The following is a 25,320-nucleotide window of genomic DNA, read 5'->3' on the forward strand; positions in this document are numbered from 1 at the left end:
CATTTCCATAAAAGTCATGTTATAAAAGAAAACATAGATTCCCCCATCATTTTGAGGGGGAAGAGAGAATGATAAAGGGAGAGAGTGAGAAATAGAAAGAGAGAGACAGAGAGAAACAGAGAGAAAAAGTGACAGAAACACAGAAACAGAGACAGAGAGAGACCGAGAATATGCTTCAACCTGTATTCAAACACAATCAGTTTCTTCTCTGGGTATGGATAGGATTTTTCATCATAATTACTTTAGAGTAGTTGTAGATCATTGTATTATTGAGAATAGCAAAGTCATTTACAGCTGATCATCCTACAATATTGCTATCATAGCTACAGTATATTTCACTTTACTTGAGTTCATGTAAGACTTTCCTGTTTTTTTCTGAGAGCATTCTGCTCATCATTTTCCACAGAATAATATTCCCAGACACATAAAACAGCTTATTCATTCCCCAAATGATGAGCCTTCCCTCAATTTCTAATTGATAGTATAAGTGAGGCCAGTATGGCATATCTTATTGGATTTCTGCTTATTCCATGACTTCAAATTGCCAGTCTAATTTTCATAAGCCATTTTGCATTTGCAAAACTGGAGTGGGAGTGGTGAATAGAAGTGGTTCATATTGATAATCATACTATCTATTCAGAGTCTTCCACATTCATCTAGTCCTGAAATTGTAGTATATCTAGTTGTTCCATTTATGAAATGTCCAATCTTTAATTTTAAAAGCTCATTTAATATTGGAAGGATTAGAATCTATTATCTTCCAGGACTCCTATTTTTTTTAGTTGACTCCAGGGTACATGGATACAATGGTGGACCTGAACTCAGGAACCTGAGTTCAAATCTAGCTTGAGACACTTGTGTGTCATTCTGGACAAGTCACTTAACCCTGTTTCCTCATCTGTAAAAGGAGTTAGAGAAGGAAACTCAAGCCACTCCAGTATCTTTGTCAAGAAACCCCCAAAATGGGGTCACAAAGAATCTGAAAAGACTGAATATCAACAATAACAAAATTGTGCTCCAAGGCCACTTCTCACAGGCTTTTCTCTTAGAAGAATAGAGCTTAATCAACCCAAATTATAGTCATTTCTTAATTCCAAAGGTTGATTTGAATACCATTGCCTTGAGAAATAAACAAATCCTTTCAAGAAAATATTCTCCTTTATTAAAAAAGAATTGCATTCATCAAGCTGATATATTTCAATCTGACAGATCTCTTATGTATATATTAAATCTGTTAGGAATTGGAGTTGGCAGAAAGTGTTGAATGATTAATTGGTTGCTATTTTATCATAATTAAATGCTAATTATATTCACATTTGAAACACTTAATTTAACTCAATACCAGAATATTAGAATATTTTGGCTTCTTGGAGGAGCTTATCTTTTCAACCTGTCACCTTCAAATATATGTCTCTTGCCATTTTCCCCTTGTGTACAGGCTTCTGTAGAGAAGAAATCAAATAGATTTTTACCAAATGTAATGGACAAGTGTTGATTCTTTTAGTCTATAAATCTTTAATTATTTTATTGATAAAAAATACTTGTACTCTATTTAAAAATTTTTTGCCCAGACTAGAACATTACCTTGTTATGTTCATTCTTTCTGATTCTGTAATTTAAAAAACTACAATGTGCTTTTATATTTTCTCTTCAGAATATGAAAGTATTACTTTGCTTGGGAACAAAAAAGGTTGGGGGTAATCAAAGGTGAGTAGGCAAGAGAAATAATGATGAATGATTTTTTAATACAACTTCTGATAAAAATCTGGAAAATCACAAAGGTGTCTATTTGCCCTTCTACCAAGTCCAAAACGCTAATAAAATTACTACTTTGACAGTAATATCTACAATAAAACCAACACTTATTCTGGGACACCAGTTCTTCATTTTATAAGCAATCCAAGAAACTAAAGGTACTTTCATAAATGACACTATGGATTTTTATTCTTTATATTTGCTTGATAGAGATCAAAGTTCAACTTAAAATTTTCCCTGAGGACTTATATTAACTCAGTCATTCAAACAAGCATTTATTCATCAGCTGTTATATACCAGTAACTGCTAAGAACTGAGGATTCAAAGAGAAGAATTCATATTCTAATAGGAGGAGACAATATGTAAATAGCTAAGAATACATACATATGCTTATACATACTGATATACATACATATATACAGATATAGATATATATATTATGTATACATATCTGTATATGAATTAGATGATAACCTAAAAGGGAAAGATATTAATAGCTGGGGGAACCAAAATAAGAGCTCTTTCAGAAGGTAATACTTGAGTCTTTAATTAACTCAGGAAAGCTAAGAGATATAGGAAAGGGAAAGAGAGAGAAAGAGAGGAGGGAAGGGAGAGTGGGGTGAGAAAGAGAGAGAGAGAGAGACAGAGAGAGACAGAGACAGAGACAGAGAGAGACAGAGAGACAGAGAGAGACAGAGAGAGAGAACTGAGTTAGTTAGATCCTATGGAGGACAGCCAGTATAAAGGCATAATCAGGGAACAGAAAATAGGCCAGTTAACTAGGCTATAGAGTAAGTGGAAGAAACTAAAGTGTAAGAACATTTGAAAAGTAGGAAATGTCCAGATTGTGAATAAGTATAAATGTCAAATAGAGGACTCTATGTTTAATGTTGGAGATAAAAGGGAATCAATGGAGTTTATGGAATAGAGAGTTGACCTCTATCTCTCTACTAGCCTGACCTTATATATTAGGAAAATATCTTTGAAAATTGAATGAAAGATGGATTGGAATAGTGCTAGGCATGAGAAAAGAATTAAAAGTTTATTGTAATAATCTGGGGAAGAGTCAGTGAGGACCTGAACTATCATGTTAGCTGTATCAGTGGAGAAAAGGGAACAAGATGTTTTGAAGGTAGAAATAAGACTTGACAAGATATTAGAGAAAATAACCAAAGAGGTAAAAAAAAAAGACAGAGGTTTGAAGTGTGAGTAACTAGGTAGATGGTGTTGCCCATATATATATACACACACACACACATATATATACACATATATATATACTGTATATATATATTAGATGTTTTTAATATGAGAAGGTTTATGGTTTTTGTTTTGTTTTTATTAGAAGAAAGCTGCCTTATTATGTTGTTTTGGCCATACTAAATTTGAGATGTCTAAGGAATATCTGATTCAAGATATAACTCAAAAATTGGTGATGTGAAATTGGAATTTGGAGAGAAACTAAAGCTAGGGAGATGAGATTTGGGAATAATCAATTTCAATGATTGAACCCATGGGACCTAATGAGATCACCAAGATTTATAGACTAAAAGAATTAACACTTGTCCATTACATTTGGTAAAAATCTGTAGTACAGATAGAGATGGAAACAGAAAAAGGACCAGGACAGAGCTTTGAAGTATACCCATGGTTAATGGATTTGACACGGATGAAAATCTAACAAAGCACTAATTGGATAGGAGGTGAAGCAGAATAGAGCGGTGTCATGAAAATCTAGAAGGAGAAAGAATATCCAGGAGGAGAAGGTGATCACTATTATCAAATGCTACAGACAGGTAAAGATCAGGATTGAGAAAATCAATTTAGCAATTAAGAAACCATTGACAACTTTGAAGAGGATAGTTTCATTTTAATGATGAGATCAGAAACCATATTGTAGAATCAAGTAAGAGGATATGCAGTTAATGATCCTACTATAAGTGGCTTTCTACAGGAATTTAGTCATAAATGTGAAAAGAGATATAGGACAATAGCAAGAAGAGATAGAATGAGGTATTCATGGACATATAATAGGCGACAAGGAAGAAGCCTGAAGATAGAGAGTGGAAATGATATTGGAGAAGACAGAAAGGGATGGGAACAAGAGTGCACATAGAGAGTTTAGTCTTGATGAGAGAAGAGAAAGGGGAGAATTTTAGGAGAATAGGAGATGATGTGAAGGAAGAAGAGCTCAGCAAATGATCTCAATTTTTTGGTAAAGATAACACAAATCTGTAGTAAATCTAATTAGCACAGTTTCATGCTGTTGTTTTCTACCATAAACAAAGCAGAATTGAATTAGCCCAAAAGAAACAGGAGATGCAAAAAATTACAAAAGCTACCCTAAATGTTCGTAGGGATTATTTGTGTCTGACTTATGGCAGAGTATTCTGAGCTCATGTTGACTAACATGGTGATATCATTTTGATCCTCTTTGAGTACAAAGGATAATAACAACATGAATAGAAGGAAATGAGGTATATGATGAAAGTAATTCAAGTTTGGCAAAACAATAAAACAAGAGGACAGAGGATTTCGGAACTGTGGATAGTTCAGAGTTAAAAGATAATGGAATTTTATAATTGAAGAGACCTTAGAAATTAATTAGGTCTATTTTGCATGACTGTACATATTTGTTATGGGTTTTGATGTGTTTGTTGGGTGTTGGGCTTTTGAGGATTTTTTGGCTTTGTTTTTTTGGGGGGGTTGCCTTCTCAATGAATGGAGGAGGAGAGAGGGAGAAAATTCAGAACTGAAAATAAAATAAATTTGAATTTAAAAATAAATATACTAAGTGTAGCCCACTTCTTTTACATTACTGAAACCCAGAAAGATTAAGCAGCGTTCTCATGGCCATCAAATTTGGTGCTAAGAACTGACATTTATGTTCCCTTGACTGATTCACAGGTGATATTTGAGTTCTTAGTTGTCTTCTCTGTCTGGTTGTCTTAATAGCTGTCTTAGAGAAGCCTCTGGACAAGAAAGCTGGCAGAAATTATGGTCCACCTGGCACCAAGAAACTTATCTATTTCATTGATGACATGAACATGCCTGAGGTAGATGCATATGGAACAGTGCAACCACACACACTCATCAGGCAATATATGGACTATGGACACTGGTAAGAACTGAGATATAATATTGAGATACTGACAAGATGCATTAAATGAGGTTTGAGGAAAAGATGGGATGTGAAGTGTACAGGTGTGTTACAATAGTTTATATTTGAGGTTATAAATTTTGTCTCACTTCTTGGTAATTAGGAATCCCTTAGAGAGTTTGATTATATTTCTTTTGTATTCCTTATTTCTGAAAACATGTTCCTCCTATTCAAGTTTGGGAACTGACATTAAAAAATTCACCTTTTAGTAGCATAAAATTGAGGAAATATCCTTAAAGGTTATATTCAGCTTATAACGGCATGATTTTTATTGAGTAACAGGCTTCACCTTGTCAGATGGAAAAGATTAGTGATTTCTGTAGAGGCTTAAGTTTTGAGGTTTGATAGTTATGGTCAGCCATGAAGGAGTGATTTCTCTTGCTGTTCTGCCTTCCCATTGTCTGAATCAGCCTTTTAAGAAAGAAAATTTCTCTTTCATTTATGTATCCTTGATTTTTTTTGTTGAAAGCATGATTTGAGCAAATTATTGTTTCATGGAATGTCCTGGCCCTCTAAGAACTTAAGTCAGGGAAATAAGACATATATAGTAAAGCAATGATGCAAGATATACTTGCTAATAAATTGCCAATATAAGTAGTATAGACTATATTCTCTATAGGATTTTAGAAAGGGGAAGATAAATATGGGTTGTAATCATTAGATCTGAAGCATGCTAAAAGTTTACAACTCACTGAGTCAAGCCACCACTGTGATCCTTGGGAAAAAAAAAAAAAAAACAGGAATCAATACCTGAAGACAGCAGCAATTGGACTCTGGGAAATATAAATCAACATCATACCCTTCCAGAATTGCAGAGAGTGTAGATCTAACCCACAATCCCTTAGGAAGTAAGGTTGTAGGAAAAAGTAAACAAACAAAAAACAAACAAAAATGACTCCCACAATAAAGAACTATTATGTTTCTAAGGATGTCCAACACAAAACCAGGATAAGAAAATAACTCCAAAACACTCATAAGCAAAGTCTCAAAGGAAAAACACAGCTTTCCCACCACTCTTATATAATCACTGCAAAATCAGTTTAAATTTTTTCTTTATTTTGTGTTATCATGACAAAAAGAAGGGGGAGAAATGATCACTAGGTGATGTGCCTCTCCATACTTAATAAACTTGGCCCCTAGAAAATAAATGTATTCTGTTATCAAGATCATTTTTGATCATTTATCAAGACTAGTATGGCAGAACCTACTAAAGCTTATGACTCACTGGCATTGCCTTCAAGAATCCAGAGTCTCCAAAACCATTTCCATGCCACAGTGAGAAAGAGAAACACGAATTTGTAGAGGAACACTTCATAAAAGTAAAATTCTCTGCCTCCTAAGCTAGCACACTATGCTTTTGAATAACTATTAGTAAGTTGATTTTTTCTTGTAACAAGCCTAAACTATATATTTTTTTAAATTTCATCCAGTTCTAGTCTCATGCTAAAAACCTAATCCCTCTTCCATGTGGTATTCCTTCAGCCATTTGAAGTCAACTTTCATATCTCCCCTAAGTCATCTCTTGTACAGATAAAATTCTTCTAGCTCCTTTAACTGATCCTGTGTGTCATGACAAGATTCCCACCTTTCTTGTATCAAACATTATGTCTCTCTCTTAAAGTTGCCTAAGATGAATTTCTCTTTGCTTTTAGCCACCATTTTATAGATGATTCATATTAAGTTTACAATTTGCTATAACTTCCAATTTTTTTTATTAAATTCTAACCAGACACATATTCTTTTATTTGTAAAGCTGATTTTTTAACTGAAGTATAAGACATTGTAGTCATTTATTATATTTCATCTTATTAGATTCTGCTCAGTGTTCTAGCTTAAGATAACTTTTAACCTTAACTCCTATTTCTATATATTAGCATTGTATCATCTGCAAATTTCATATGCATTCCATCTATTCCTTTCTTCAAGATATTCATAACAATGTTAAATATTTACACTACCAAAGCATGAATCCACTTAACTATGTTGTTGTTTTGACTTCATCTCTATGATTCCATAAGAATTGAAAGAGAACCTGTCAAATTTGTTAAAATTTAGGTAAATAATATTTGTCTTGTCCACATTCTTAAAGAGACAATGTTTGAATGAACAAAATTCACCTGAGAGTTCAAAACTCCTTCATACTTTCTATTGACATTCATGCTTTAATGTCACAGGTATGACAGGAATAAACTGTTTCTTAAGGAAATCATAAATGTGCAATATGTGGCCTGCATGAACCCCACAGCTGGAAGCTTCACCATTAATCCTCGGCTACAGGTACCAATCTGGGGGTTACAAATACAAAGGTGAAATAATTTCTCCCTCAAAAAAGCTTATAATTTACTAGTGAAAGGAGAGGGATGGGGAACAACATGTTCCCAGGTAAATAAATTCAAGATATATGCAAAAAACTAAAAGTGATGAGACTGGGAGTACTAATAACAGAATCAAAAAAGCTACTTTAGGAGTTAGCATTTGACCTGAGTTTTGAAATGGGAGAAAGTCTATGCAAAGGCATGGAAATGGGAGACAGAATATTGTGTACAGAGCTAATGTGGCAGGAACAAAAAGTATGTAATATGTGATTAGCCTGAAAAATAAGCTGGAGCAAAATTGTAAAGAGTTTTAAAGGCCCAAGAAATGAGCATATATTTTGTCCTAGCTGTAGTAGAGAATGGCAGGAGGTTTTTGAGCAAGGTAATAATGATGAGGTGTGAGAACTGGGGGTAAGAGATCCCCCCTGGTCGAGGTAGCACATTCTTTGTGAAAGAATTCGCAAACCCGAAGTTTGTGACAAAAGGGGATTTATTTACATTAAGAACACAGCTGTCTTGGTGGGAAAAGAATCCTGTTAGGATAATTTTTGCAAAGATGAATTGACACTGAGAAGAAAATATCTTTATCAGTGGGCTAAATCCAGAAGGGTAGGCCTTCCTGATCAGGAATTAGCAAAGATTCGGGGTTCAGAGTTGCCTTTTATTAGCCTTCTGAGATTTGAGGCTGAGGAGAAAAAGGGCTAATTTTTTGATTCAATAGATTATGCCCCTGGACTAGAAATCCAATTGAATGAGATTATTTATCATGAATGGGTGTGGCCCCTTCCAGAGGCCAGGAGTATTTGAGACCCTGAATCACTCTTCCCCCAATAGATGAAAGGGAACACAATTCACATCAGGGCCCTTCCAACCCTTCCCCCCAAAAGATCTCAGTTTATATCAATAATATGATCAAAACCTATGCTTTACACATTTTAATTTGGCAGCTGTATGGTGTATGAATTGAAGAAAGAAAAGATTATAAAGAAGGAAATCAATTAGGATTCTACTGCAATGGTGAGAAGGGCCAGAAGGAAAGTGATTATGATATAAGTAGAGGAAATACAGTGGGAAGCAGTTGATGTTCAAAAGGTAGAATCACTGAGTTGGGGCATCTGATTGGTTATGAAGAATGAATGAGGAAAAAAGTCCCAGATGACTCTTTGTTTGTCCTTCATTTGGGAAGAGGACTATATTAGAAAGGAGATGCCATAACTTGCCAGTAAATTGGATTTAAGTGAGAGAGAGCTGTACAAAGTCACCAACCTCAACTCTCTCCTCCTGAGCCATTTGGGTCCAGTGGCAAGATATAGATCAGGACAACTGGAAATGGTCCCTTAAATGAATGAGTAAATAAAGCTAAGGAGATGAAATTTGATCCTAAGTCTCTTCCAACTTCAAGCCTAGTACTTTTCCTGGTATACCACATTCCTCCCCATAGTTTCTGGGAAGGATAACTATGAAGTTGTTTTAAGGGATGAACCTGAACCTCAATAACTATGTCACTAATTACTAAAGCAAATAAATGTTAATGCCACAACTCTTGATATACACACAAGCTCATAGAAAGCCTCAAATAAGTAGGAATAAACAGATTGAATTTTATGGGTTATACAAATAAGAACTTCAAGGACATCATTTATTATCATCAAACATTAAAACAGGAAAGAACACTAGCAGAAATCTTGCCCAAACACCTGATTTTATAAATGAGGAAGATCAGGCACAAAAAAGAAGTGACTTACCAAGATCAAATAGCAACTTTCTGGCAGATTTGGAATTCAAAGCCAGATTTAACTATGTCACATTGCTTCTAGAACAGGGTCTCAGTTAAATAAAAATGTACTAATGTACTCTTTCAAAGGAGACATAAAGATAGATCAAATAGAAAGAAAAACACAGCAGTACAGTCACAAAAATCAGAGAGTATCCTAGGAAGAAAGGGTAATTAACAAGAACCTTAGATTTCTCATTGTGCATTATTTGTTTAGCAAAGTGTTGTGTAACATCTTAAAATGTTTCGTCTTTGTCTGGAATTTGTGTTGGCAACAGAAGAAACATCTAATCTTCCAACCTTTTTCTTTTCAGCGTCATTTTAGCATCTTTGTGCTCCCCTTCCCAGGAGTAGATGCGTTGTCTACAATCTATAGCACCATCTTGACTCAGCATCTAAAACTTGGTAACTTTCCAGCATCACTGCTGAAGTCCATCCCCCAACTCATCAACTTGGCCATTACCTTCCACCAGAAGATTGCTGCCATATTTCTCCCCACAGCAATAAAATTCCATTACATTTTCAATCTCCGTGACTTCTCCAATATTTTCCAAGTGAGTATGTTTTCTTTTTTCATCATAACTAACATTTACATAATATAGGTATTAATGTGCTTTACAAATTTCATCTTATTTAATCATCACAACAGTTCTGTAAGGTAAATGTTAATGATATCTCTATTTTTACATTTGATAAATTGAGATGTAAAGAAGTTAAATAACGCCCATAGTTACACAACTAATAAATATTAGAATTAAAAATTGATGCTAAATCTCTCCCAACTCCAAACCTAGTACTTTTCCTAGTATACCCATTACCTCCCCATAAACTCTGGAAAGGAGAAGTATGGTGTTGTTTTAAGGAATGAACCTGAACCTCAATGACTATGTCATTGATTACTAAAGGAAATGTTAATGCCATCAGTAATAGGCAGATGGAATCCTATGAGTTATACAAACAAGCTTTAAGGACACCATTTATTATCATCAAACATTAAAATAGGAAAGAACACTAGGAAAAATCTTGCCCAAATACCTGATTTTATAAATGAGGAACATCAGGCACAGAAAGAAGTGACTTGCCCAAGATCAAATAGCAACTTCCTGGCAGATCTGGAATTCAAAGCCAGAATTAACCATGTCATATTGCTTCTAGAACATTGTCTCAGTAAAATAAAAATGTATTAATGGATTCTTTCCTGTGTAAGAGTACAGAATTAAAGTGGTCCCAAGGAATAAGAGGATTCCAAAGTCATTTGTCTTTTTTTAATGGCAGATCACTGAAACCTATTTTATCTTTGGAGTGAGCTCCCTAAAGATCTGTTTCCACTTTGGCACCTCCAAAAATATATCAATTGTTTCTCTCTGGACATATGACCCACAACTCTGAGGATTGCTGAAAACTCTAGAATTCTATAGTTTTTGTCTAATTATTACCCATTCTCTTAAATGTTCTCTTTGCTTCCAGTTTTACCCCTTTTCTGTTCCATCTTTCATACAGCTGCCAGAATGATTTTTATAGAAAATAAGTCTGCAAGCATCCCTAACCTGCTCAGAAACTCTTTGGTGACAACCCACCCCCCATCTCCAATGGAAATGAAATAAAATCAAATTCCTTACTTGACATTCAATATTGTTCACAATCTAGTTCTAACTTCTTTCTTATTCTGTCTTTCCAACAAATACAAGATTTTCTTACTCTATATCTAGACTGCCCTCCTTCCTCATGGAATGCCTAACCTCCTTCAAACTCACCTCAAGTAGCATCTCCTGCATGAGATCTATCCTGATGCCCCTAGATGCTATTACTTTTATCCCTCCTTCCTGATATAGCTACAGAAATGTTATGCACATATACAAACATATGCACACATCTTCTCTGATAGTTCTTATAGTTCAGTTTTTGCATCTCCAGCACTCTAACACAGTGCCTGAACATAATAGGGACACAATAAATGTCTATTGATTGATTAATTGAAGACATTTTATCATTCCTTAATCTTATTCTGAGTGCAAAGCTCTCTTTTACAAAATTACACACACACACACACACACACACACACACACACACACACACACATTCAACATTGCTTTGTCCCATAAAGTCATGGAAGGCTCATTATTTTATGAGTCCATTATATTCTGCCTGAATGGTGGGAGTTGGTGCTTCAAGTTAACATTGAAGAGTTTTATAGGGCTTCCCTTAAACACACTAGTGAATGAATATTTTTTTTTTCTGATTTATCATTAGTCTATCTAGTTCTATGGCAAACTCTACCAAACATTTCATAGTTATTCAAATGTCTTCTTGCATATATGCTTCAAGAATAAAATCAACAACACATCAGCTTCTGAATAATGTTTCTTATGCTGAGTTTAAAATATTTTCCAGATATCTATAAGCAAATTTCTGTTCCCTCTTATCGCATAGTTTCACAAATGCAAAGGCTCCCCACCCCTACCTCAGTCCTATTATCACTCCTCCTATCTCTTTAATGCAGTTGAAATTTTATTGTCCAATCAAGGCATCTATAAGTAGGATATGATACCCTATGTGGACTAGGGGAGGGGAAGGAAGGAAAAATGAGGAAAGGGAGAGGGAGAGAGAGAGAAAAAAGGAAGGAATGGAGGAACAAAAGATGGCTTCAGAGGGGAAAGTGAATCAGGTGACCTTGCATAGCCCTCCCTCATTTAAATCCAATTCATGCATGCCACGGCATCATCTCTCTGATGTCAACATCCTCTTCAAGAATAAAGGACAAATAACCACTTAGCTTATTTATTATAGTTGTTACCCATATTCATTATTTTAAGGGATTGTATGTGCTTTGCTGCTGCTTTCCAGTTGTCAAAAGAATCTGTGGGCCTTCAGCACTGATGCAACAGAATTTACTTCCCTCAGAGTTTCCAAGAGGGAGTTTTACCTCCACATATTGTGGATATTCAAAAAATACATTGATTAAAAATAGCTACATGTAGTCTTGATTGTGTTTCCCAAAGATTATATCAGGTCAGAGGTCTTAATGCAAATATCTACTATTTGGTGATAATTTATAGATTAGATATAAAATCAGGTTTAGAATTGTATGTTAAATTAAGTCTAAGTCATTGTTTCACAATTCAAATTTTGCATAATCAGTAGAACTTAGTGGGAATTTCTCATATTAATTTTTTTGGTATTCCATTTGTATTGATATCCTACTTCCTTTATTAGACTGTGAACCATGAGAATATGGATTATAGTTTACTTACTTTCATATTTCTTTTCCCTACCCTCACTCAAGTACCCAGCACAGCATTGCGAAGCACTATTTTTTTCTGGCCTGAAGCTATGCTTTCCTCTTGTAAGAAATTCCCTTCATCAAGTCAGATCAGTAATTGTTCTGCAATTAATATTCTCAGAAATTCTCTCAGGATACTGAGAAATCAAAATGATTTATCTAGTACCACATAATAAGTCTATATCAGGAATAAGGTTTGAACCCAGGTGCTTTAAGGCCAGCATTCCTCTAACATACTATATTGCCTTTATAGTTTGCATATTAGTTGCTCCTTAATAGATGATTATTGAATAAATGCAAGTCAATGAAAAATGAAAAAAAACTCGATATTATAGGTAGCATTCAGAGAATGGAAATACAATTAAAAAGCTAATTGTTCCTTTAGCATAATGATTATTCTATTCTTGCAGGGCATTCTCTTTTCCACAGTGGAAAGTATCAAATCATCTCAAGATCTTGTGAAGCTCTATCTCCATGAATCTAATAGGGTATATCGGGATAAGATGGTTGAAGAAAAAGATTTTGACATCTTTGATAAAATCCAAATTGAAGTAGTAAAGAATTTCTTTGATGTAAGTATTCATTGCTATGAAATGTTCAAGAGATAAATAACTTTGCAAATGAGAGTGAGACCAAATGATTAAATCCAGTCCATAGGTTGAAGAGAGAATTCTGAAGCTATGTGGAAGAGAAGGGCAATTTTCCATCTTATTGCCCATCTGAAAATTCTAAGCCTACGAAGTAAACCCTGCATTAATCATAGAAACCAAAAGTTAGAATAAAAAAAGAAGTCTTATATAATGCAAGGCTATCTTCTACCAAATCCTTAATAAATGTGTATACAAATTTGCCTGGAACACTTCCAGTGATGGGGAGAGCAGAGAAGAAAGGCTCATTATTTTATGAGTTAGCCCATTCTGTTCCACCTGAATGGTAGAATTTAACTGTAGGTTAATAATGAATAATTGTATACAGTTTCCCTTATACTTAATAAAAGGGGTACTTGGCTTTTTTAGATTTATATTCAACCCACAGTTTGGACACAGCCTTTCTTTTCCAGCATTGCATAGATATCCTTTTTTCTGATATGTATGCTATGAGAACATGGTTTACAATTTTAGAATTGTAGTTGATCATGGTGGATCAGAGTTCCTAAGTCTTTTAAAGGTATTTATCCTTACAAGAGTATTGTTATTGTATAAATTGTTTTCCTGGTCTGCACATTTTACATTGCATCATTTCATATGATAAGAATATTTAATTATGTTAAATGTAATTGTTAAATATTTACTATTTAATTACAATATGATTTGATAAGTAAGACAGGATAAGCAGGAAAGAATAGCTATGTAGGTGGAAGAGAAGGAATATGTAAAGGGACAAGATAGAGAATGGAGAGAAAAAAGAAAGAGATGAATAGATGGTTATTTAACATTATTATACATAATACAAAATACAACTATTCCAGATAAGCAGGTTGTCTTTGTCATTTTTGTCTTCTTTTGAACCCTTCATTTTATAGTAGGAACTATTCTATCTGAAGCCTTGAATTGAACTGGTGGAAAGAGGGAATATATTAATAGAAAATCTTTCTGCATTCTGTAGCATTCTCAGTGGCTTCCAGTCATTCTTCCTTCACTACCAGTTTAACCATGTTTCTTACCTTTGGTCTAAAGATCCTTAAGTCTTACCTCCTACCCTCTTCTTTTAGCTCTTTTTAATCCTCAAGGAATTAAAGGAACAAGTCATACTTAGTATATCATTAGACTTCTTGCCATCCTGTTCTTTACAACATTTGAAATGCCAAGGTAAAATGCTACAACAGCTACAAAGAATTAAGATGAGAGGGCTGGTCACTCAAAAAGGCTAACTTTTGTTAAAAATTAGTAACGAGTCTAAATATTATTGTGGTGAGGAATGATGAGCGGGGAAAGATGGAGGGAATAAGAAAAAGTTAAAAAAAAATAATTTAAGGTTAGTGAATATTCTTTCCTAGCCAGATACCCAGAAACTGTTAAGTAGTCTGGTCTACAAATGGGTACTTCCTCTCAAAGTTTAAATTTTTCAGTTAAATTGAGATCTTCAGATTCAGTTCCATCTCCCCATACCTCATTCCCTATGTGAAAACTTAATCAGGTGTCCTAATATTCATGAAAATTTGCCCAGTCTGCATAAAGGAAGCCATTCAACTCTGATTCTGCTTTTAAAATTGAGCTAATTATTTAGAATGACTAAAAGTTAAATGTCCTCTAATCCCAAGTCCATTTGGATGTCACTTTATATACACTCTTTTTTGCTAAAATCTGAATCCATGCCTCATCATGTGGAAATGACTTTGAAGTCTCAAAATAAGTGAAAACTTTAATATCAAGAAGAAAATGTTTTAAGTATAAAAGTGATGTAATCCAATCATCTACTTAAATTAAGGGCTAGCAATCAATTTACTTATTCATAGAACAAGGAAGTTGTAATATAAGACCTCTGAGGTCCCTTCAATATCTATATCCTTTATCTTGATTTTAGCTGCAACAAGTCATTAAGTCATCTATATGGAGAAATTGTAATCTGCATCAGTGAAGGGAGTGCCAACTAAATTTTATGGACTAACTGCCAACCCTTCTTCTTCATAGCCAAGCTCATATATTAAAATCTGAGAAGACATTATTTTGACCAAACTTTATGTAGTTCTGAAGATTCTGAACTACAGATTTACATTGCTTGTTAATATAAATTAGCTTAATACTGGTCAGGATTAGTCCTATATGTTGTATCATTCTTTAAGTGATTAAATGGACCCTGTGTTTTTCTCAGGATAGCAACATTTCTTATTGCATTGAATTTAGGATTAATCCAAATGTCTGGCATTCTTTGCATTTCACTGCTTCTTAATGTGCAAATTATTATGTGTCATAACTTCAGAGATCATCTGGTATAACATGAAACTGAGCAATATTCCCCTTTATTTCACACTTCACAAGTAGTTGTCTAAACTTCTTTATCTAACAACTTTCAGCAAGGAGAAATCCACTACCTCCCTAAACAGGCCATTCCACTTTAGAATAGAAAGAATGTTAGAAAGTTTTTCTTCCATCAAGCCAAAATTTGCCTCTTTCCACTTTACAACCATTGGTCCTAGTCCTTCCTCCTGAGTCCAAATTAAAAAATGTCTAATCCCTCTTATTAGATTTGACTGTCTCTCTAAAATTTAAACCTATTGTGGCTAACCATATATTAATTTTCTCTTACACTTACTCCTGCACTGTCATTCTATTCTATAAAACCTTTGTTTTGTTCCAAATAGCTGGCATAATTTATTAGGATGTTTTATAATCATTTTCCCTGACATCAATTTGGAGAGTTCTCTTTATCTTTCAGATTTAGGTCTATAATGTCTTAGTTTGAGGAAGTTGGAATCCTAACTAATTGTATCCTAATGAGTGGGTTTTTTCTTTTCAAACCACATAGACTCCCTCTTTTAGATAGATCTGATTGTCTATGACTTTATAACTATTTAAGTTAGTGAATCGTTCTTTCCCTTAGAAAACTTGCTCTTCCATTTTGGATACCCTATTTCCTTTATGATCTTTCTCCATGTCTCATCTTTTAAGCATCTGGACTCAAACAAGATATTTTATTCCATCTTATCATCCCCTAAAATAGTAACAACTCTCCATTAGAAATTTATTAATTCCTTTACTGCTTAATATACCTGAATCCGTAAGTAAGCTTTGTTATAAAGGAATTACACTGTATTTGCACTGTATAATCTGGATAACTCATATCTCTCCAAGTTTCTAGGAAACCTTATTTATAAAAAAAAAAAAAGGGGGGGTTAAATTAAGTAGTCTCTAAGGTCACTTGTAACTCTAAATCTATGATCTATAAATGTTTTAAGGCTTTTTAAATGACCATCATTTTACATATATATGTACACACACACACAAAATATCAAATCCAACCACTCCACAAGATGATTTTTAATGATACATTTTTTTGAAACTATGAAAAAAAAGAGTATCTATGAAGGAGACAATTAGGTGCTTTCTGCCAGATGTCAGACTACAGAATTCAGATCTGAGTCTGAGTATATAATGTTAATTATTATTATTAATAATAGTAATTTTTATATAATTATTATTGTGTGCCAAGTACTGTACTATACTTAGTGCTTTAAAATTATCTCATTTTTTTCCTCACAACAATCTTGCAAGGTAAGTTCTATTATGACCCCATTTTACAGATGAAGAAATTGAAGTTGAATGACTAAGCAAGATCAAAAAAGTAGTAAATGTCTGTAGTTAGATATGGATCTGAACACATATTTTCCTGACTCCAGGCCCTTTATTCATTGTGTTACCTACCTTCTCCAGAGTTGTACAGTCTCCAGAATTGTCCCTAACAAGACTTTTAGCAGATACTAGCAAATAAATAAAGATGACTGTTACATCTTCAAAAGTCCAAAAGCATGACATTCTATCCCAATTAGAAAAAAGAACCGTCACAACTATCACTTTTGAGGATACTAATGAATAAAAATATGAAATAGCATTTCAAAGACATTATAAGTAAAGTTGTAAAACATTATTTTTTTAGGAACGCAAGAGAGACAGTAAAAAATTAACATTTCTGTTCTATTTCCAAAGAAATTCTGGCAACTAAAAACAAGTGAAGCCTCTGAGTTGGTGTTCCTTGGAAATTAGTAAAAGAGGATCCTGGGTTTTGTGTCTTATTAATAGGATATGGACAGAACTCTGGAGGAAACCAAGAGACTGAACATATACTGCCATTTTGCACATGGTATCGGTGAGCCCAAATATATGCCAGTGAAGACATGGGAACTTCTGACCCAAATCCTGGTGGAAGCCTTAGAGAGCCACAATGAAATCAACAAAGTGATGAACCTGGTTCTCTTTGAGGATGCCATGTGCCATGTGTGAGTATATTTCTGTTGTGTTGTTTCCTTCCTTCACTTCACAGTTTCAAAGTCTCTATTTGGGCGTTTGGCAAGATTTTATAAAAAATAAAGGAAAACAGCCAAAATCACTACTAGCAATGCTATTATATTATTCTTGGCTTTGGACTGTGGGGGACTTCACTCATGTCCTGGAGGGAATACAATTATATACAGATGGCATAATATGAAAAGATCCTGGAGAAGCTGGCATCCCTTTCTCATTAAATAAAAGGGAAATTTTGGTATTTGCTAAAGGTTTTACTTATATTGTATCCATAGCCCTGGCACTGCAGAATGCTTGCTTGGTCCTCTTTTCTATTTTTCTTTCTTGGATTCCTGAGAGCTCTAGGATGGAAGAAGAATTGATCCTATCCAAATTCATTACTTTTTCCACCTACTTCTTCCACAATCCTTGGGAAAAATCATGCTGGAGTGCAGAAACCCATATTCAGAATCATAGAAAAAATTGAAGCACCAAGTACATGTTCCATTGTATTTTTCTCTGCCCAACTTTTTGCTAAATCCTGTAATGGGCTGAGGCTTGAGTTGATGCACTGAGGTCCCAAGCACATGAGGCTAAATAGTAATTGGACCATACTCTATTAATATATCAGCTTGGAGAAAGAATGGCCCCCGCCCACTCTTTGTGCAAGTCCTGATGTGTTGTATAGGAAATGACGATTCTGGTGGATGGAGGCAGGGGAGTGAAAAAGGAAGGGAAAGAGAGTTCAAATCTCTCGCTGTGGAGGAGATGGCTCAGTGGATAGACCACCAGCCCTGAAGTCAGGAGGACCTGAGTTCAAATCCAGCCTCAGACACTTAACAATTCTGGTTATGTGACCATGGGCAAGTCACTTAACCCCAACTGCCTATGCCTCAGCAAAAAGAAGAAGAGAAAACAAACAGAAAAGTTGTCAAAAGCAGCAAAAGCAAAAAGAAGAAGAGCAACAAGAGGGAGAGATCTGAGCTCTCTTCCCCTTCCTTTTTCACTCCCCTGCCTCCACCCACCAGAATCGTCATTTCCTATACAACACATCAGGACTTGCACAAAGAGTGGGCGGGGGCCATCCTTTCTCCAAGCTGATATATTAATAGAGTATGGTCCAATTACTATTTAGCCTCATGTGCTTGGGACCTCAGTGCATCAACTCAAGCCTCAGCCCATTACAAAATCCTACTGCCTACATTTATATAACCAGGCCATGGAAAGGAGTCTTGTAACCTTGTCCCAAGGAATTAATGAAAATAACTGAATATTTTCCAGACAACATATACCGAATGCACAAACTGTACTCCCAACGTTTAAAAAAGAATTGGAAAATATCCTCCCTCCCTTGGAGATGCTTAAATAAATATATAGCCATAATAAATTGAATAAATAATTATGGTTTTGTAACAAAAGGACTAGAGATAGCTAGTTAAATACTTGTTATGTGAGACATGATTATGTAATAATGACTGAGTTTGAAGCATCATTTGTATTATTTTAAAGCAAATTTACCAAAATTTATGCATGCACCTTCTGGTCCTAGTTTTGCCACCTACTATCTGTATGACCTGGACAAGTATCTCATACCTAAAGTCCTAGTTTTATCATCTATAAAATAATGGGATTAGACTAGGAATTTACTGAAGTACCTTCTAGCTCATACATTTTGGGATTCTATGACTAACATCATTTGGAGGCCACACAAGAAAGATCCTTTTGTTTATTGTATAAGTATATATGCATATATTTTTATACACACCTACATATATATAATCTGATAAAATCTAGTTCACCTATTCATTTTATTCACTAGACTTGACTCCTTTGTTGTTGTAGTTTTCTAAAAATGAAATCCATTTAAACATTAAAAATAGATGGTTGGTTTTGATGAAACAATGATGATTTTGAATGAACCAAAGGAGTAATCAACAGTAGGATATGGTGAATTGAATTTAGGCACCTTAGTCTATGTATGACTATGGGCTTAACCTCTCAATGACCCAGGCAACTTTCTTGGACTGTTGTAGACAGATTACTCATCTGCACCAGTACATCTATGTCCACGTTAATGAAATCACAAATCTAAATCTTAAAAACAAAACAGATTCCAGGCCACCAAAAAAAGTCCTTGAGATGAATACTCAGAAATTCTTTGGATTAAAGGCTAAAGCAATTGATTTTTTTTTTTTTTTTTTTTTTTTTTTAGTTTTTAGAAGGAATTCATGGATCAACAAAAGTAGTCATTTGATGGATCAACAAAAGTAGTCATTCTAATTTTGTTGCCCTCTTGATAATTCTTTAAGATCTCCAGCCTTTGATTTTTTTGTGTGTTCTTTCTGCTCTTTGATAAGAGCTTTTCTTTTTTTTGCTATTGTTTGCCATATTCCATGTTCTTATTTTCAAAATTGCATTTATATTCTGTGCTCAAAAGCACAATTGTATTTTTCTATTTAGTTACTTTCCCCCCCAGATCATTGAATTTCTAATTTCTGATTTTTTCAGTGCTTTCAACTAGTCATTTCCTAATGTTGCCTTTTCCTTTGCTTCTTTATAACCTCACATCTTTTTTTTTTCCTTTTATATGTCACATTTATATTCATCGGAAATGCAGAGTATTTCAAAGTTTTCTGATCTGAGTCTGTGCTCTGTGTATCTCTACTTTGTTGGTTTTGCCCCACTGTAGTCAAAGAACCAACAGGAGCATTAGGAATATGACTTTTTAAATTTTAAGTTATTTATTTTTTATTTTTTAAAATTTGAGTTCCAGGTTTTCTTTCTCCCTCCAGTTTTCTCCCTCCCATTGAGAAGACAAAAAATGTATCAATTATATGTGGTGTTCTTGTTCTTCTTTAAAATATAATATGTGATGATTCTCTCTGGGGGAGAAAGGAGGTTTCTCGGAGATGTTTTCTGGAGGCAGACTTAATTGTGTTGAAAGTAATAATCACCCAAAACGCAGCCAGGTGATAAAATGCAAACGTTTATTTTCTCCTTCCAAAATAGCCCGGTTAGTTGAAAGGCCTATCTCTCTGCTTGGTTCTAAGAGCTCCCTCCAAATGTCTCCAAATCCAAAGGTTTGTCCTTCAGTCCTCCAGCCAGCCAAGTGGAAAATGGAATGGATCTCTCTGGCCTCGGAGAGAGTGCTTCTGACTCTCAATCTCCAATATAGCCTCAATAGCTTTTCTTAGAGGCCTCTCTCTCTCTTTGGTTCTAAGAGCTCTTGCAGCTTTGCCCTTTGCTTCTGCCTCTGCTTTTTTCAGCCTCCAGAGCCAGCACCAATTGAATCTGTCTTGCCTCTGAGAGAGGGTTTCTGGCTCTCAATCTCCCAGAGTGCTCCTCTCCGACCCTAGTCAATGTTCCGAAGTAAAACTCCTCACTCGGAGAGAGCTTTTGGATGAACTCACTTGATGCTCCCTTCTCAATCTAAATTCAGCTCCACTCCCCGTGTAATTCAGTCTGAGAGATTCTATCTGTTTCTTATATATGAGAGAGAGGAATTGTGGGATATGAGAGAGAGGGATTATGGATTTCTTTCCAGAGTGCTCTCTGGCCCTAAGAGCTTCAAGGGAGGTGTGAATTTGGATATCTCATACTAAACCCTGAAATCTCCCAAACATGTGAACTCCAATGAGTAAAGGTGTAAACACAAGCATTGTATCAATTAGTTCTACTTAGTACCTTGTTTCAAGTTGAGTTAACACTAGGATTCCAACAATTATACATGAGAAATCAAAGGGGAAAGCATATTTTTTATATTAGTCATGTTATATTGTGGGCCAGAATTCTGAAACAGGATTCTTACAAGGTGTTAAGTCAGTGGAATTGATAAAGACAATGGTTATCTAGTTTAGCATGGTGCTTAATAGTTCTCTAGTTCAGTACATAGCAGCCAGCAAGGACTGGACGAGATTCGTTCCACCTTCATTCAGGGTCCTAGTAGCTCTCATGGGCAACTGAGAGGCTCGGAGATAGAACCAGAGAAGACAAGCAGACTGGAGGTGGGAGCTCAAGCCCTCAGACTCAGAGAGATTCATTCCATCTTCATTCAGGGTCTTGATGACTGGCCTCCTGCACTTTCTCCACTGAGACCAAGGTCAGTCTAAAAGGCTCTCAAGAAAGCTAGCTGGATTTTTTATTTCCTTCCAGGTTAATGTTACACTATTTCAAAGTCCAATTCTTCTTTTGCAGCAAAATAACTGTATGGACAAGTATACATATATTGTATTTAACATATACTTTAACATATTTAACATGTATTGGTCTACCTGCCATTTGGGGGAAGGGATAGGGGGAAAGAGAGGAAAAATTGGAACAAAAGGTTTCACAGCTGTCAATGCTGAAAAATTACCCATGCATATATCTTGTAAATAAAAAAAAAGAAAAAAGAAAAAAAAAAAAAAGAAAGAAAGAAAGAAAGCTGGGCCCCAGGCAAGGAAACTAGATTGTGAAGGAGATAATAAAAGATTTGGACTTTAACACCTGGCTATCCTCATGGTGATTACTCTACTGAAAAGAAAGCTGCTCTAAGACCTCTAGAAACCCCCCCCCCAAAAAAAAAAATTACAATGTTGTTTTTAAAAAAAGGAAAAAATAAAAATAAACTAAAAAAAAGTATATTTAATATGCACTCATAGTTGATTAGCTTTCTCTCTTTTTGTGGAGTTGGATAAGCATTTTTTGTCATGATTCCTTTGGAATTGTTGTGGATCCTTGTATAGAGTTGCTAAGTCTTTCACAATTCTTTTTTTTTTTAATAATTAAAACTTTTTATTGACAGAACCCATGCCAAGGTAATTTTTTACAACATTATCCCTTGCACTCACTTCTGTTCCAATTTTTTCCCTCCGTTCCTCCACTCCCTCCCCCAGATGGCAAGCAGTCCTATGTATGTTAAATATGCCATAGTTTATCCTAGATACAATATATGTGTGCAGAACCGAACAGTTCTCTTGTTGCACAGGAAGAATTGGATTGAGAAGGTAAAAATAACCCGGGAAGAAAAACAAAAATGCAAACAGTTTACATTCATTTCCCAGTGTTCTTTCTTTGGGTGTAGCTGCTTCTGTCCATCATTGATCAATTGAAACTGATTTAGATCTTCTCTTTGTCAAAGAAATCCACTTCCATAAGAATACATCCATACAGTATCGTCTCCTAGTTTTGCTCATTTCACTCAGCATCAGTTCATGTAAGTCTCTCCAAGCCTCTCTGTATTCATCCTGTTAGTGATTTTTTACAGAACAATAATATTCCATGACATTCATGTAGCACAATTTACCCAACCATTCTCCAGTTGATGGGCATCCATTCATTTTCCAGTTTCTAGCCACTGCAAACAGGGCTGCCACAAACATTTTGGCACATACAGGTCCCTTTTCCTTCTTTAGTATCTCTTTGGGGTATAAGCCCAGTAGTACCACTGCTGGATCAAAGGGTATGCACAGTTTGATATTCCAGATTGCTCTCCAGAATGGTTGGATCCGTTCACAACTCCACCAACAATGCATCAGTGTCCCAGTTTTCCCGCATCCCCTCCAACATTCATCATTATTTTTTCCTGTCATCTTAGCCAATCTGACAGGTGTGTAGTGATATCGCAGAGTTGCCTTAATTTGCATTTCTCTGATCAATAGTGATTTGGAACACTTTCATATGAGTGGAAATAGTTTCAGTTTCATCATCTGAAAATTGTCTGTTCATATAGCCTTTGACCATTTATCAATTGGAGAATGGCTTGATTTCTTATAAATTTGAGTCAATTCTCTATATAGTTTGGAAATGAGGCCTTTATCAGAACCTTTAACTGTGAAGATGTTTTCCCATTTTATTGCTTCTCTTCTAATCTTGTTTGCATTAGTTTTGTTTGTACAAAGGCTTTTTAATTTGATGTAATCAAATTTTTCTATTTTGTGATCAGTAATGGTCTCTAGTTCATCTTTGGTCACAAATTTCTTCCTCCTCCACAAGTCTGAGAGATAAACTATCCTATGTTCCTCTAATTTATTTATAATCTCATTCTTTATGACTAAATCATGGACCCATTTTGATCTTATCTTGGTATATGGTGTTAAGTGTGGGTCCATGCCTAATTTCTGCCATATTAATTTCCAGTTATCCCAGCAGTTTTTGTCAAATAATGAATTCTTATCCCAAAAGTTAGGATCTTTGGGTTTATCAAACACTAGATTGCTATAGTTGACTATTTTGTCTTGTGAACCTGACCTATTCCACTGATCTTAGCCAATACCAAATGGTTTTGGTGACTGCTGCTTTATAATATAGTTTTAGATCAGGTACAGCTAGGCCACCTTCATTTGATTTTTTTTTCATTAATTCCCTTGAGATTCTTGACCTCTTGTTCTTCCATATGAATTTTGTTGTTATTTTTTCTAGATCATTAAAATATTTTCTTGGGATTCTGATTGGTATAGCACTAAATAAATAGATTAGTTTAGGGAGTATCATCATCTTTATTATATTCGCTGGGCCTATCCAAGAGAACTTAATATTTTTCCAATTATTTAAATCTGACTTTATTTGTGTGGAAAGTGTTTTGTAATTTTGCTCATATAATTCCTGACTTTCCTTTGGTAGATAGATTCCCAAATATTTTTTGCTGTCGACAGTTATTTTGAATGGAATTTCTCTTTGTATCTCTTGCTGTTGGATTTTGTTGGTGATGTATAAAAATACTGGGATTTATGAGGATTTATTTTGTATGCTGAAACTTTGCTAAAGTTATGAATTATTTCTAATAGCTTTTTAGTAGAATCTCTGGGGTTCTCTAAGTATGCCATCATATCATCTGTAAAGAGTGATAGTTTGGTTTCCTCATTGCCTACTCTAATTCCTTTAATCTCTTTCTCAGCTCTTATTGCTGAGGTTAATGTTTCTAATACAATATTGAATAATAATGGTGATAATGGCCAACCTTGTTTCACTCCAGATCTTACTGGGAAAGATTCTAGTTTTTCCCCATTGCATATGATGCTTACTGACAGTTTTAAATATATGCTCCTAACTATTTTAAGGAAAAGTCCATTTATTCCTATCCTCTCAAGTGCTTTTATTAGGAATGGATGTTGGATTTTATCAAATGCTTTTTCTGCATCTATGGAGATGATCATATGTTTTTTGTTAGTTTGGTTATTGATATAATCAATTATCCTAATAGTTTTCCTAATATTGAACCGGACCTGAATTCCTGGTATAAATCATACTTGGTCATAGTGTATTATCCTGGGGATGATTTTCTGTAATCTTTTTGTTAATATTTTACTTGAGATTTTAGCATCAATATTCATTAAGGAGATTGGTCTATAATTTTCTTTCTCTGTTTTCGACCTACCTGGTTTAGGTATCAGTACCATGTCTGTGTCGTAAAAGGAATTTGATAGGACTCCTTCAATCCCTATTTTTTCAAATAGTTTATATAGCATCTTGTTAATTGTTCTTTAAATGTTTGGTGGAATTCACATGTAAATCCATCTGGTCCTGGGGATTTTTCTCCTTAGGGAGTTGATTAATAGTTTGTCTTATTTCTTTTTCTAAAATGGGACTGTTTAGGATATTTATTTCTTCCTCTCTTAATCTGAGCTAGCTATATTTTTGAAGGTATTCTTCCATTTCATTTAAGTTGTCGAATTTATTGGCATAAAGTTGGGCAAAGTAATTCCTAATTATTGCTCTAATTTCCTCTTCATTAGTGGCGAGTTCTCCCTTTTTCATTTTTAAGACTAACAATTTGATTTTCCTCTTTCCTTTTTTTAATCATATTTACTAAGGATTTGTCTATTTTGTTGGTTTTTTCATAGAACCAACTCTTAGTTTTATTAATTAATTCAATAGTTTTTTTTTCAATTTTATTGATCTCTCCTTTTATTTTTAGAATTTCAAGTTTAGTGTTTGACTGGGAGTTTTTAATTTGTTCCTTTTCTCACATTTTTAGTTGCAAGCCCAATTCATTGACCTTCTCTTTCTCTATTTTATGCAAGTAGGCCTCTAGAGATATGAAATTTCCCCTTATTACCACTTTGGCTGCATCCCACACATTTTGGCATGATGTCTCATTGTTGTCATTTTCTTATTAATTA

At 34.6% G+C, this 25,320-nt stretch overlaps 1 protein-coding gene across 1 annotated transcript in view; it reads left to right on the plus strand.

The window, feature by feature from the left end:
* The window catches only part of DNAH9 (dynein axonemal heavy chain 9), a 581,066-nt gene that overhangs the window by 342,567 nt on the left and 213,179 nt on the right, over positions 1 to 25,320 (plus strand). Inside the window, exons 39-43 of the mRNA XM_051995550.1 lie at positions 4,711 to 4,876; positions 7,090 to 7,192; positions 9,319 to 9,558; positions 12,695 to 12,856; positions 17,021 to 17,217. Of these exons, the coding sequence (XP_051851510.1) occupies positions 4,711 to 4,876; positions 7,090 to 7,192; positions 9,319 to 9,558; positions 12,695 to 12,856; positions 17,021 to 17,217 (868 nt within the window). The remainder of the gene's footprint in view (positions 1 to 4,710; positions 4,877 to 7,089; positions 7,193 to 9,318; positions 9,559 to 12,694; positions 12,857 to 17,020; positions 17,218 to 25,320) is intronic.

This window comes from Antechinus flavipes, chromosome 4 (genome assembly GCF_016432865.1).
Source record: "Antechinus flavipes isolate AdamAnt ecotype Samford, QLD, Australia chromosome 4, AdamAnt_v2, whole genome shotgun sequence".
NCBI classification, from domain to species: domain Eukaryota; kingdom Metazoa; phylum Chordata; class Mammalia; order Dasyuromorphia; family Dasyuridae; genus Antechinus; species Antechinus flavipes.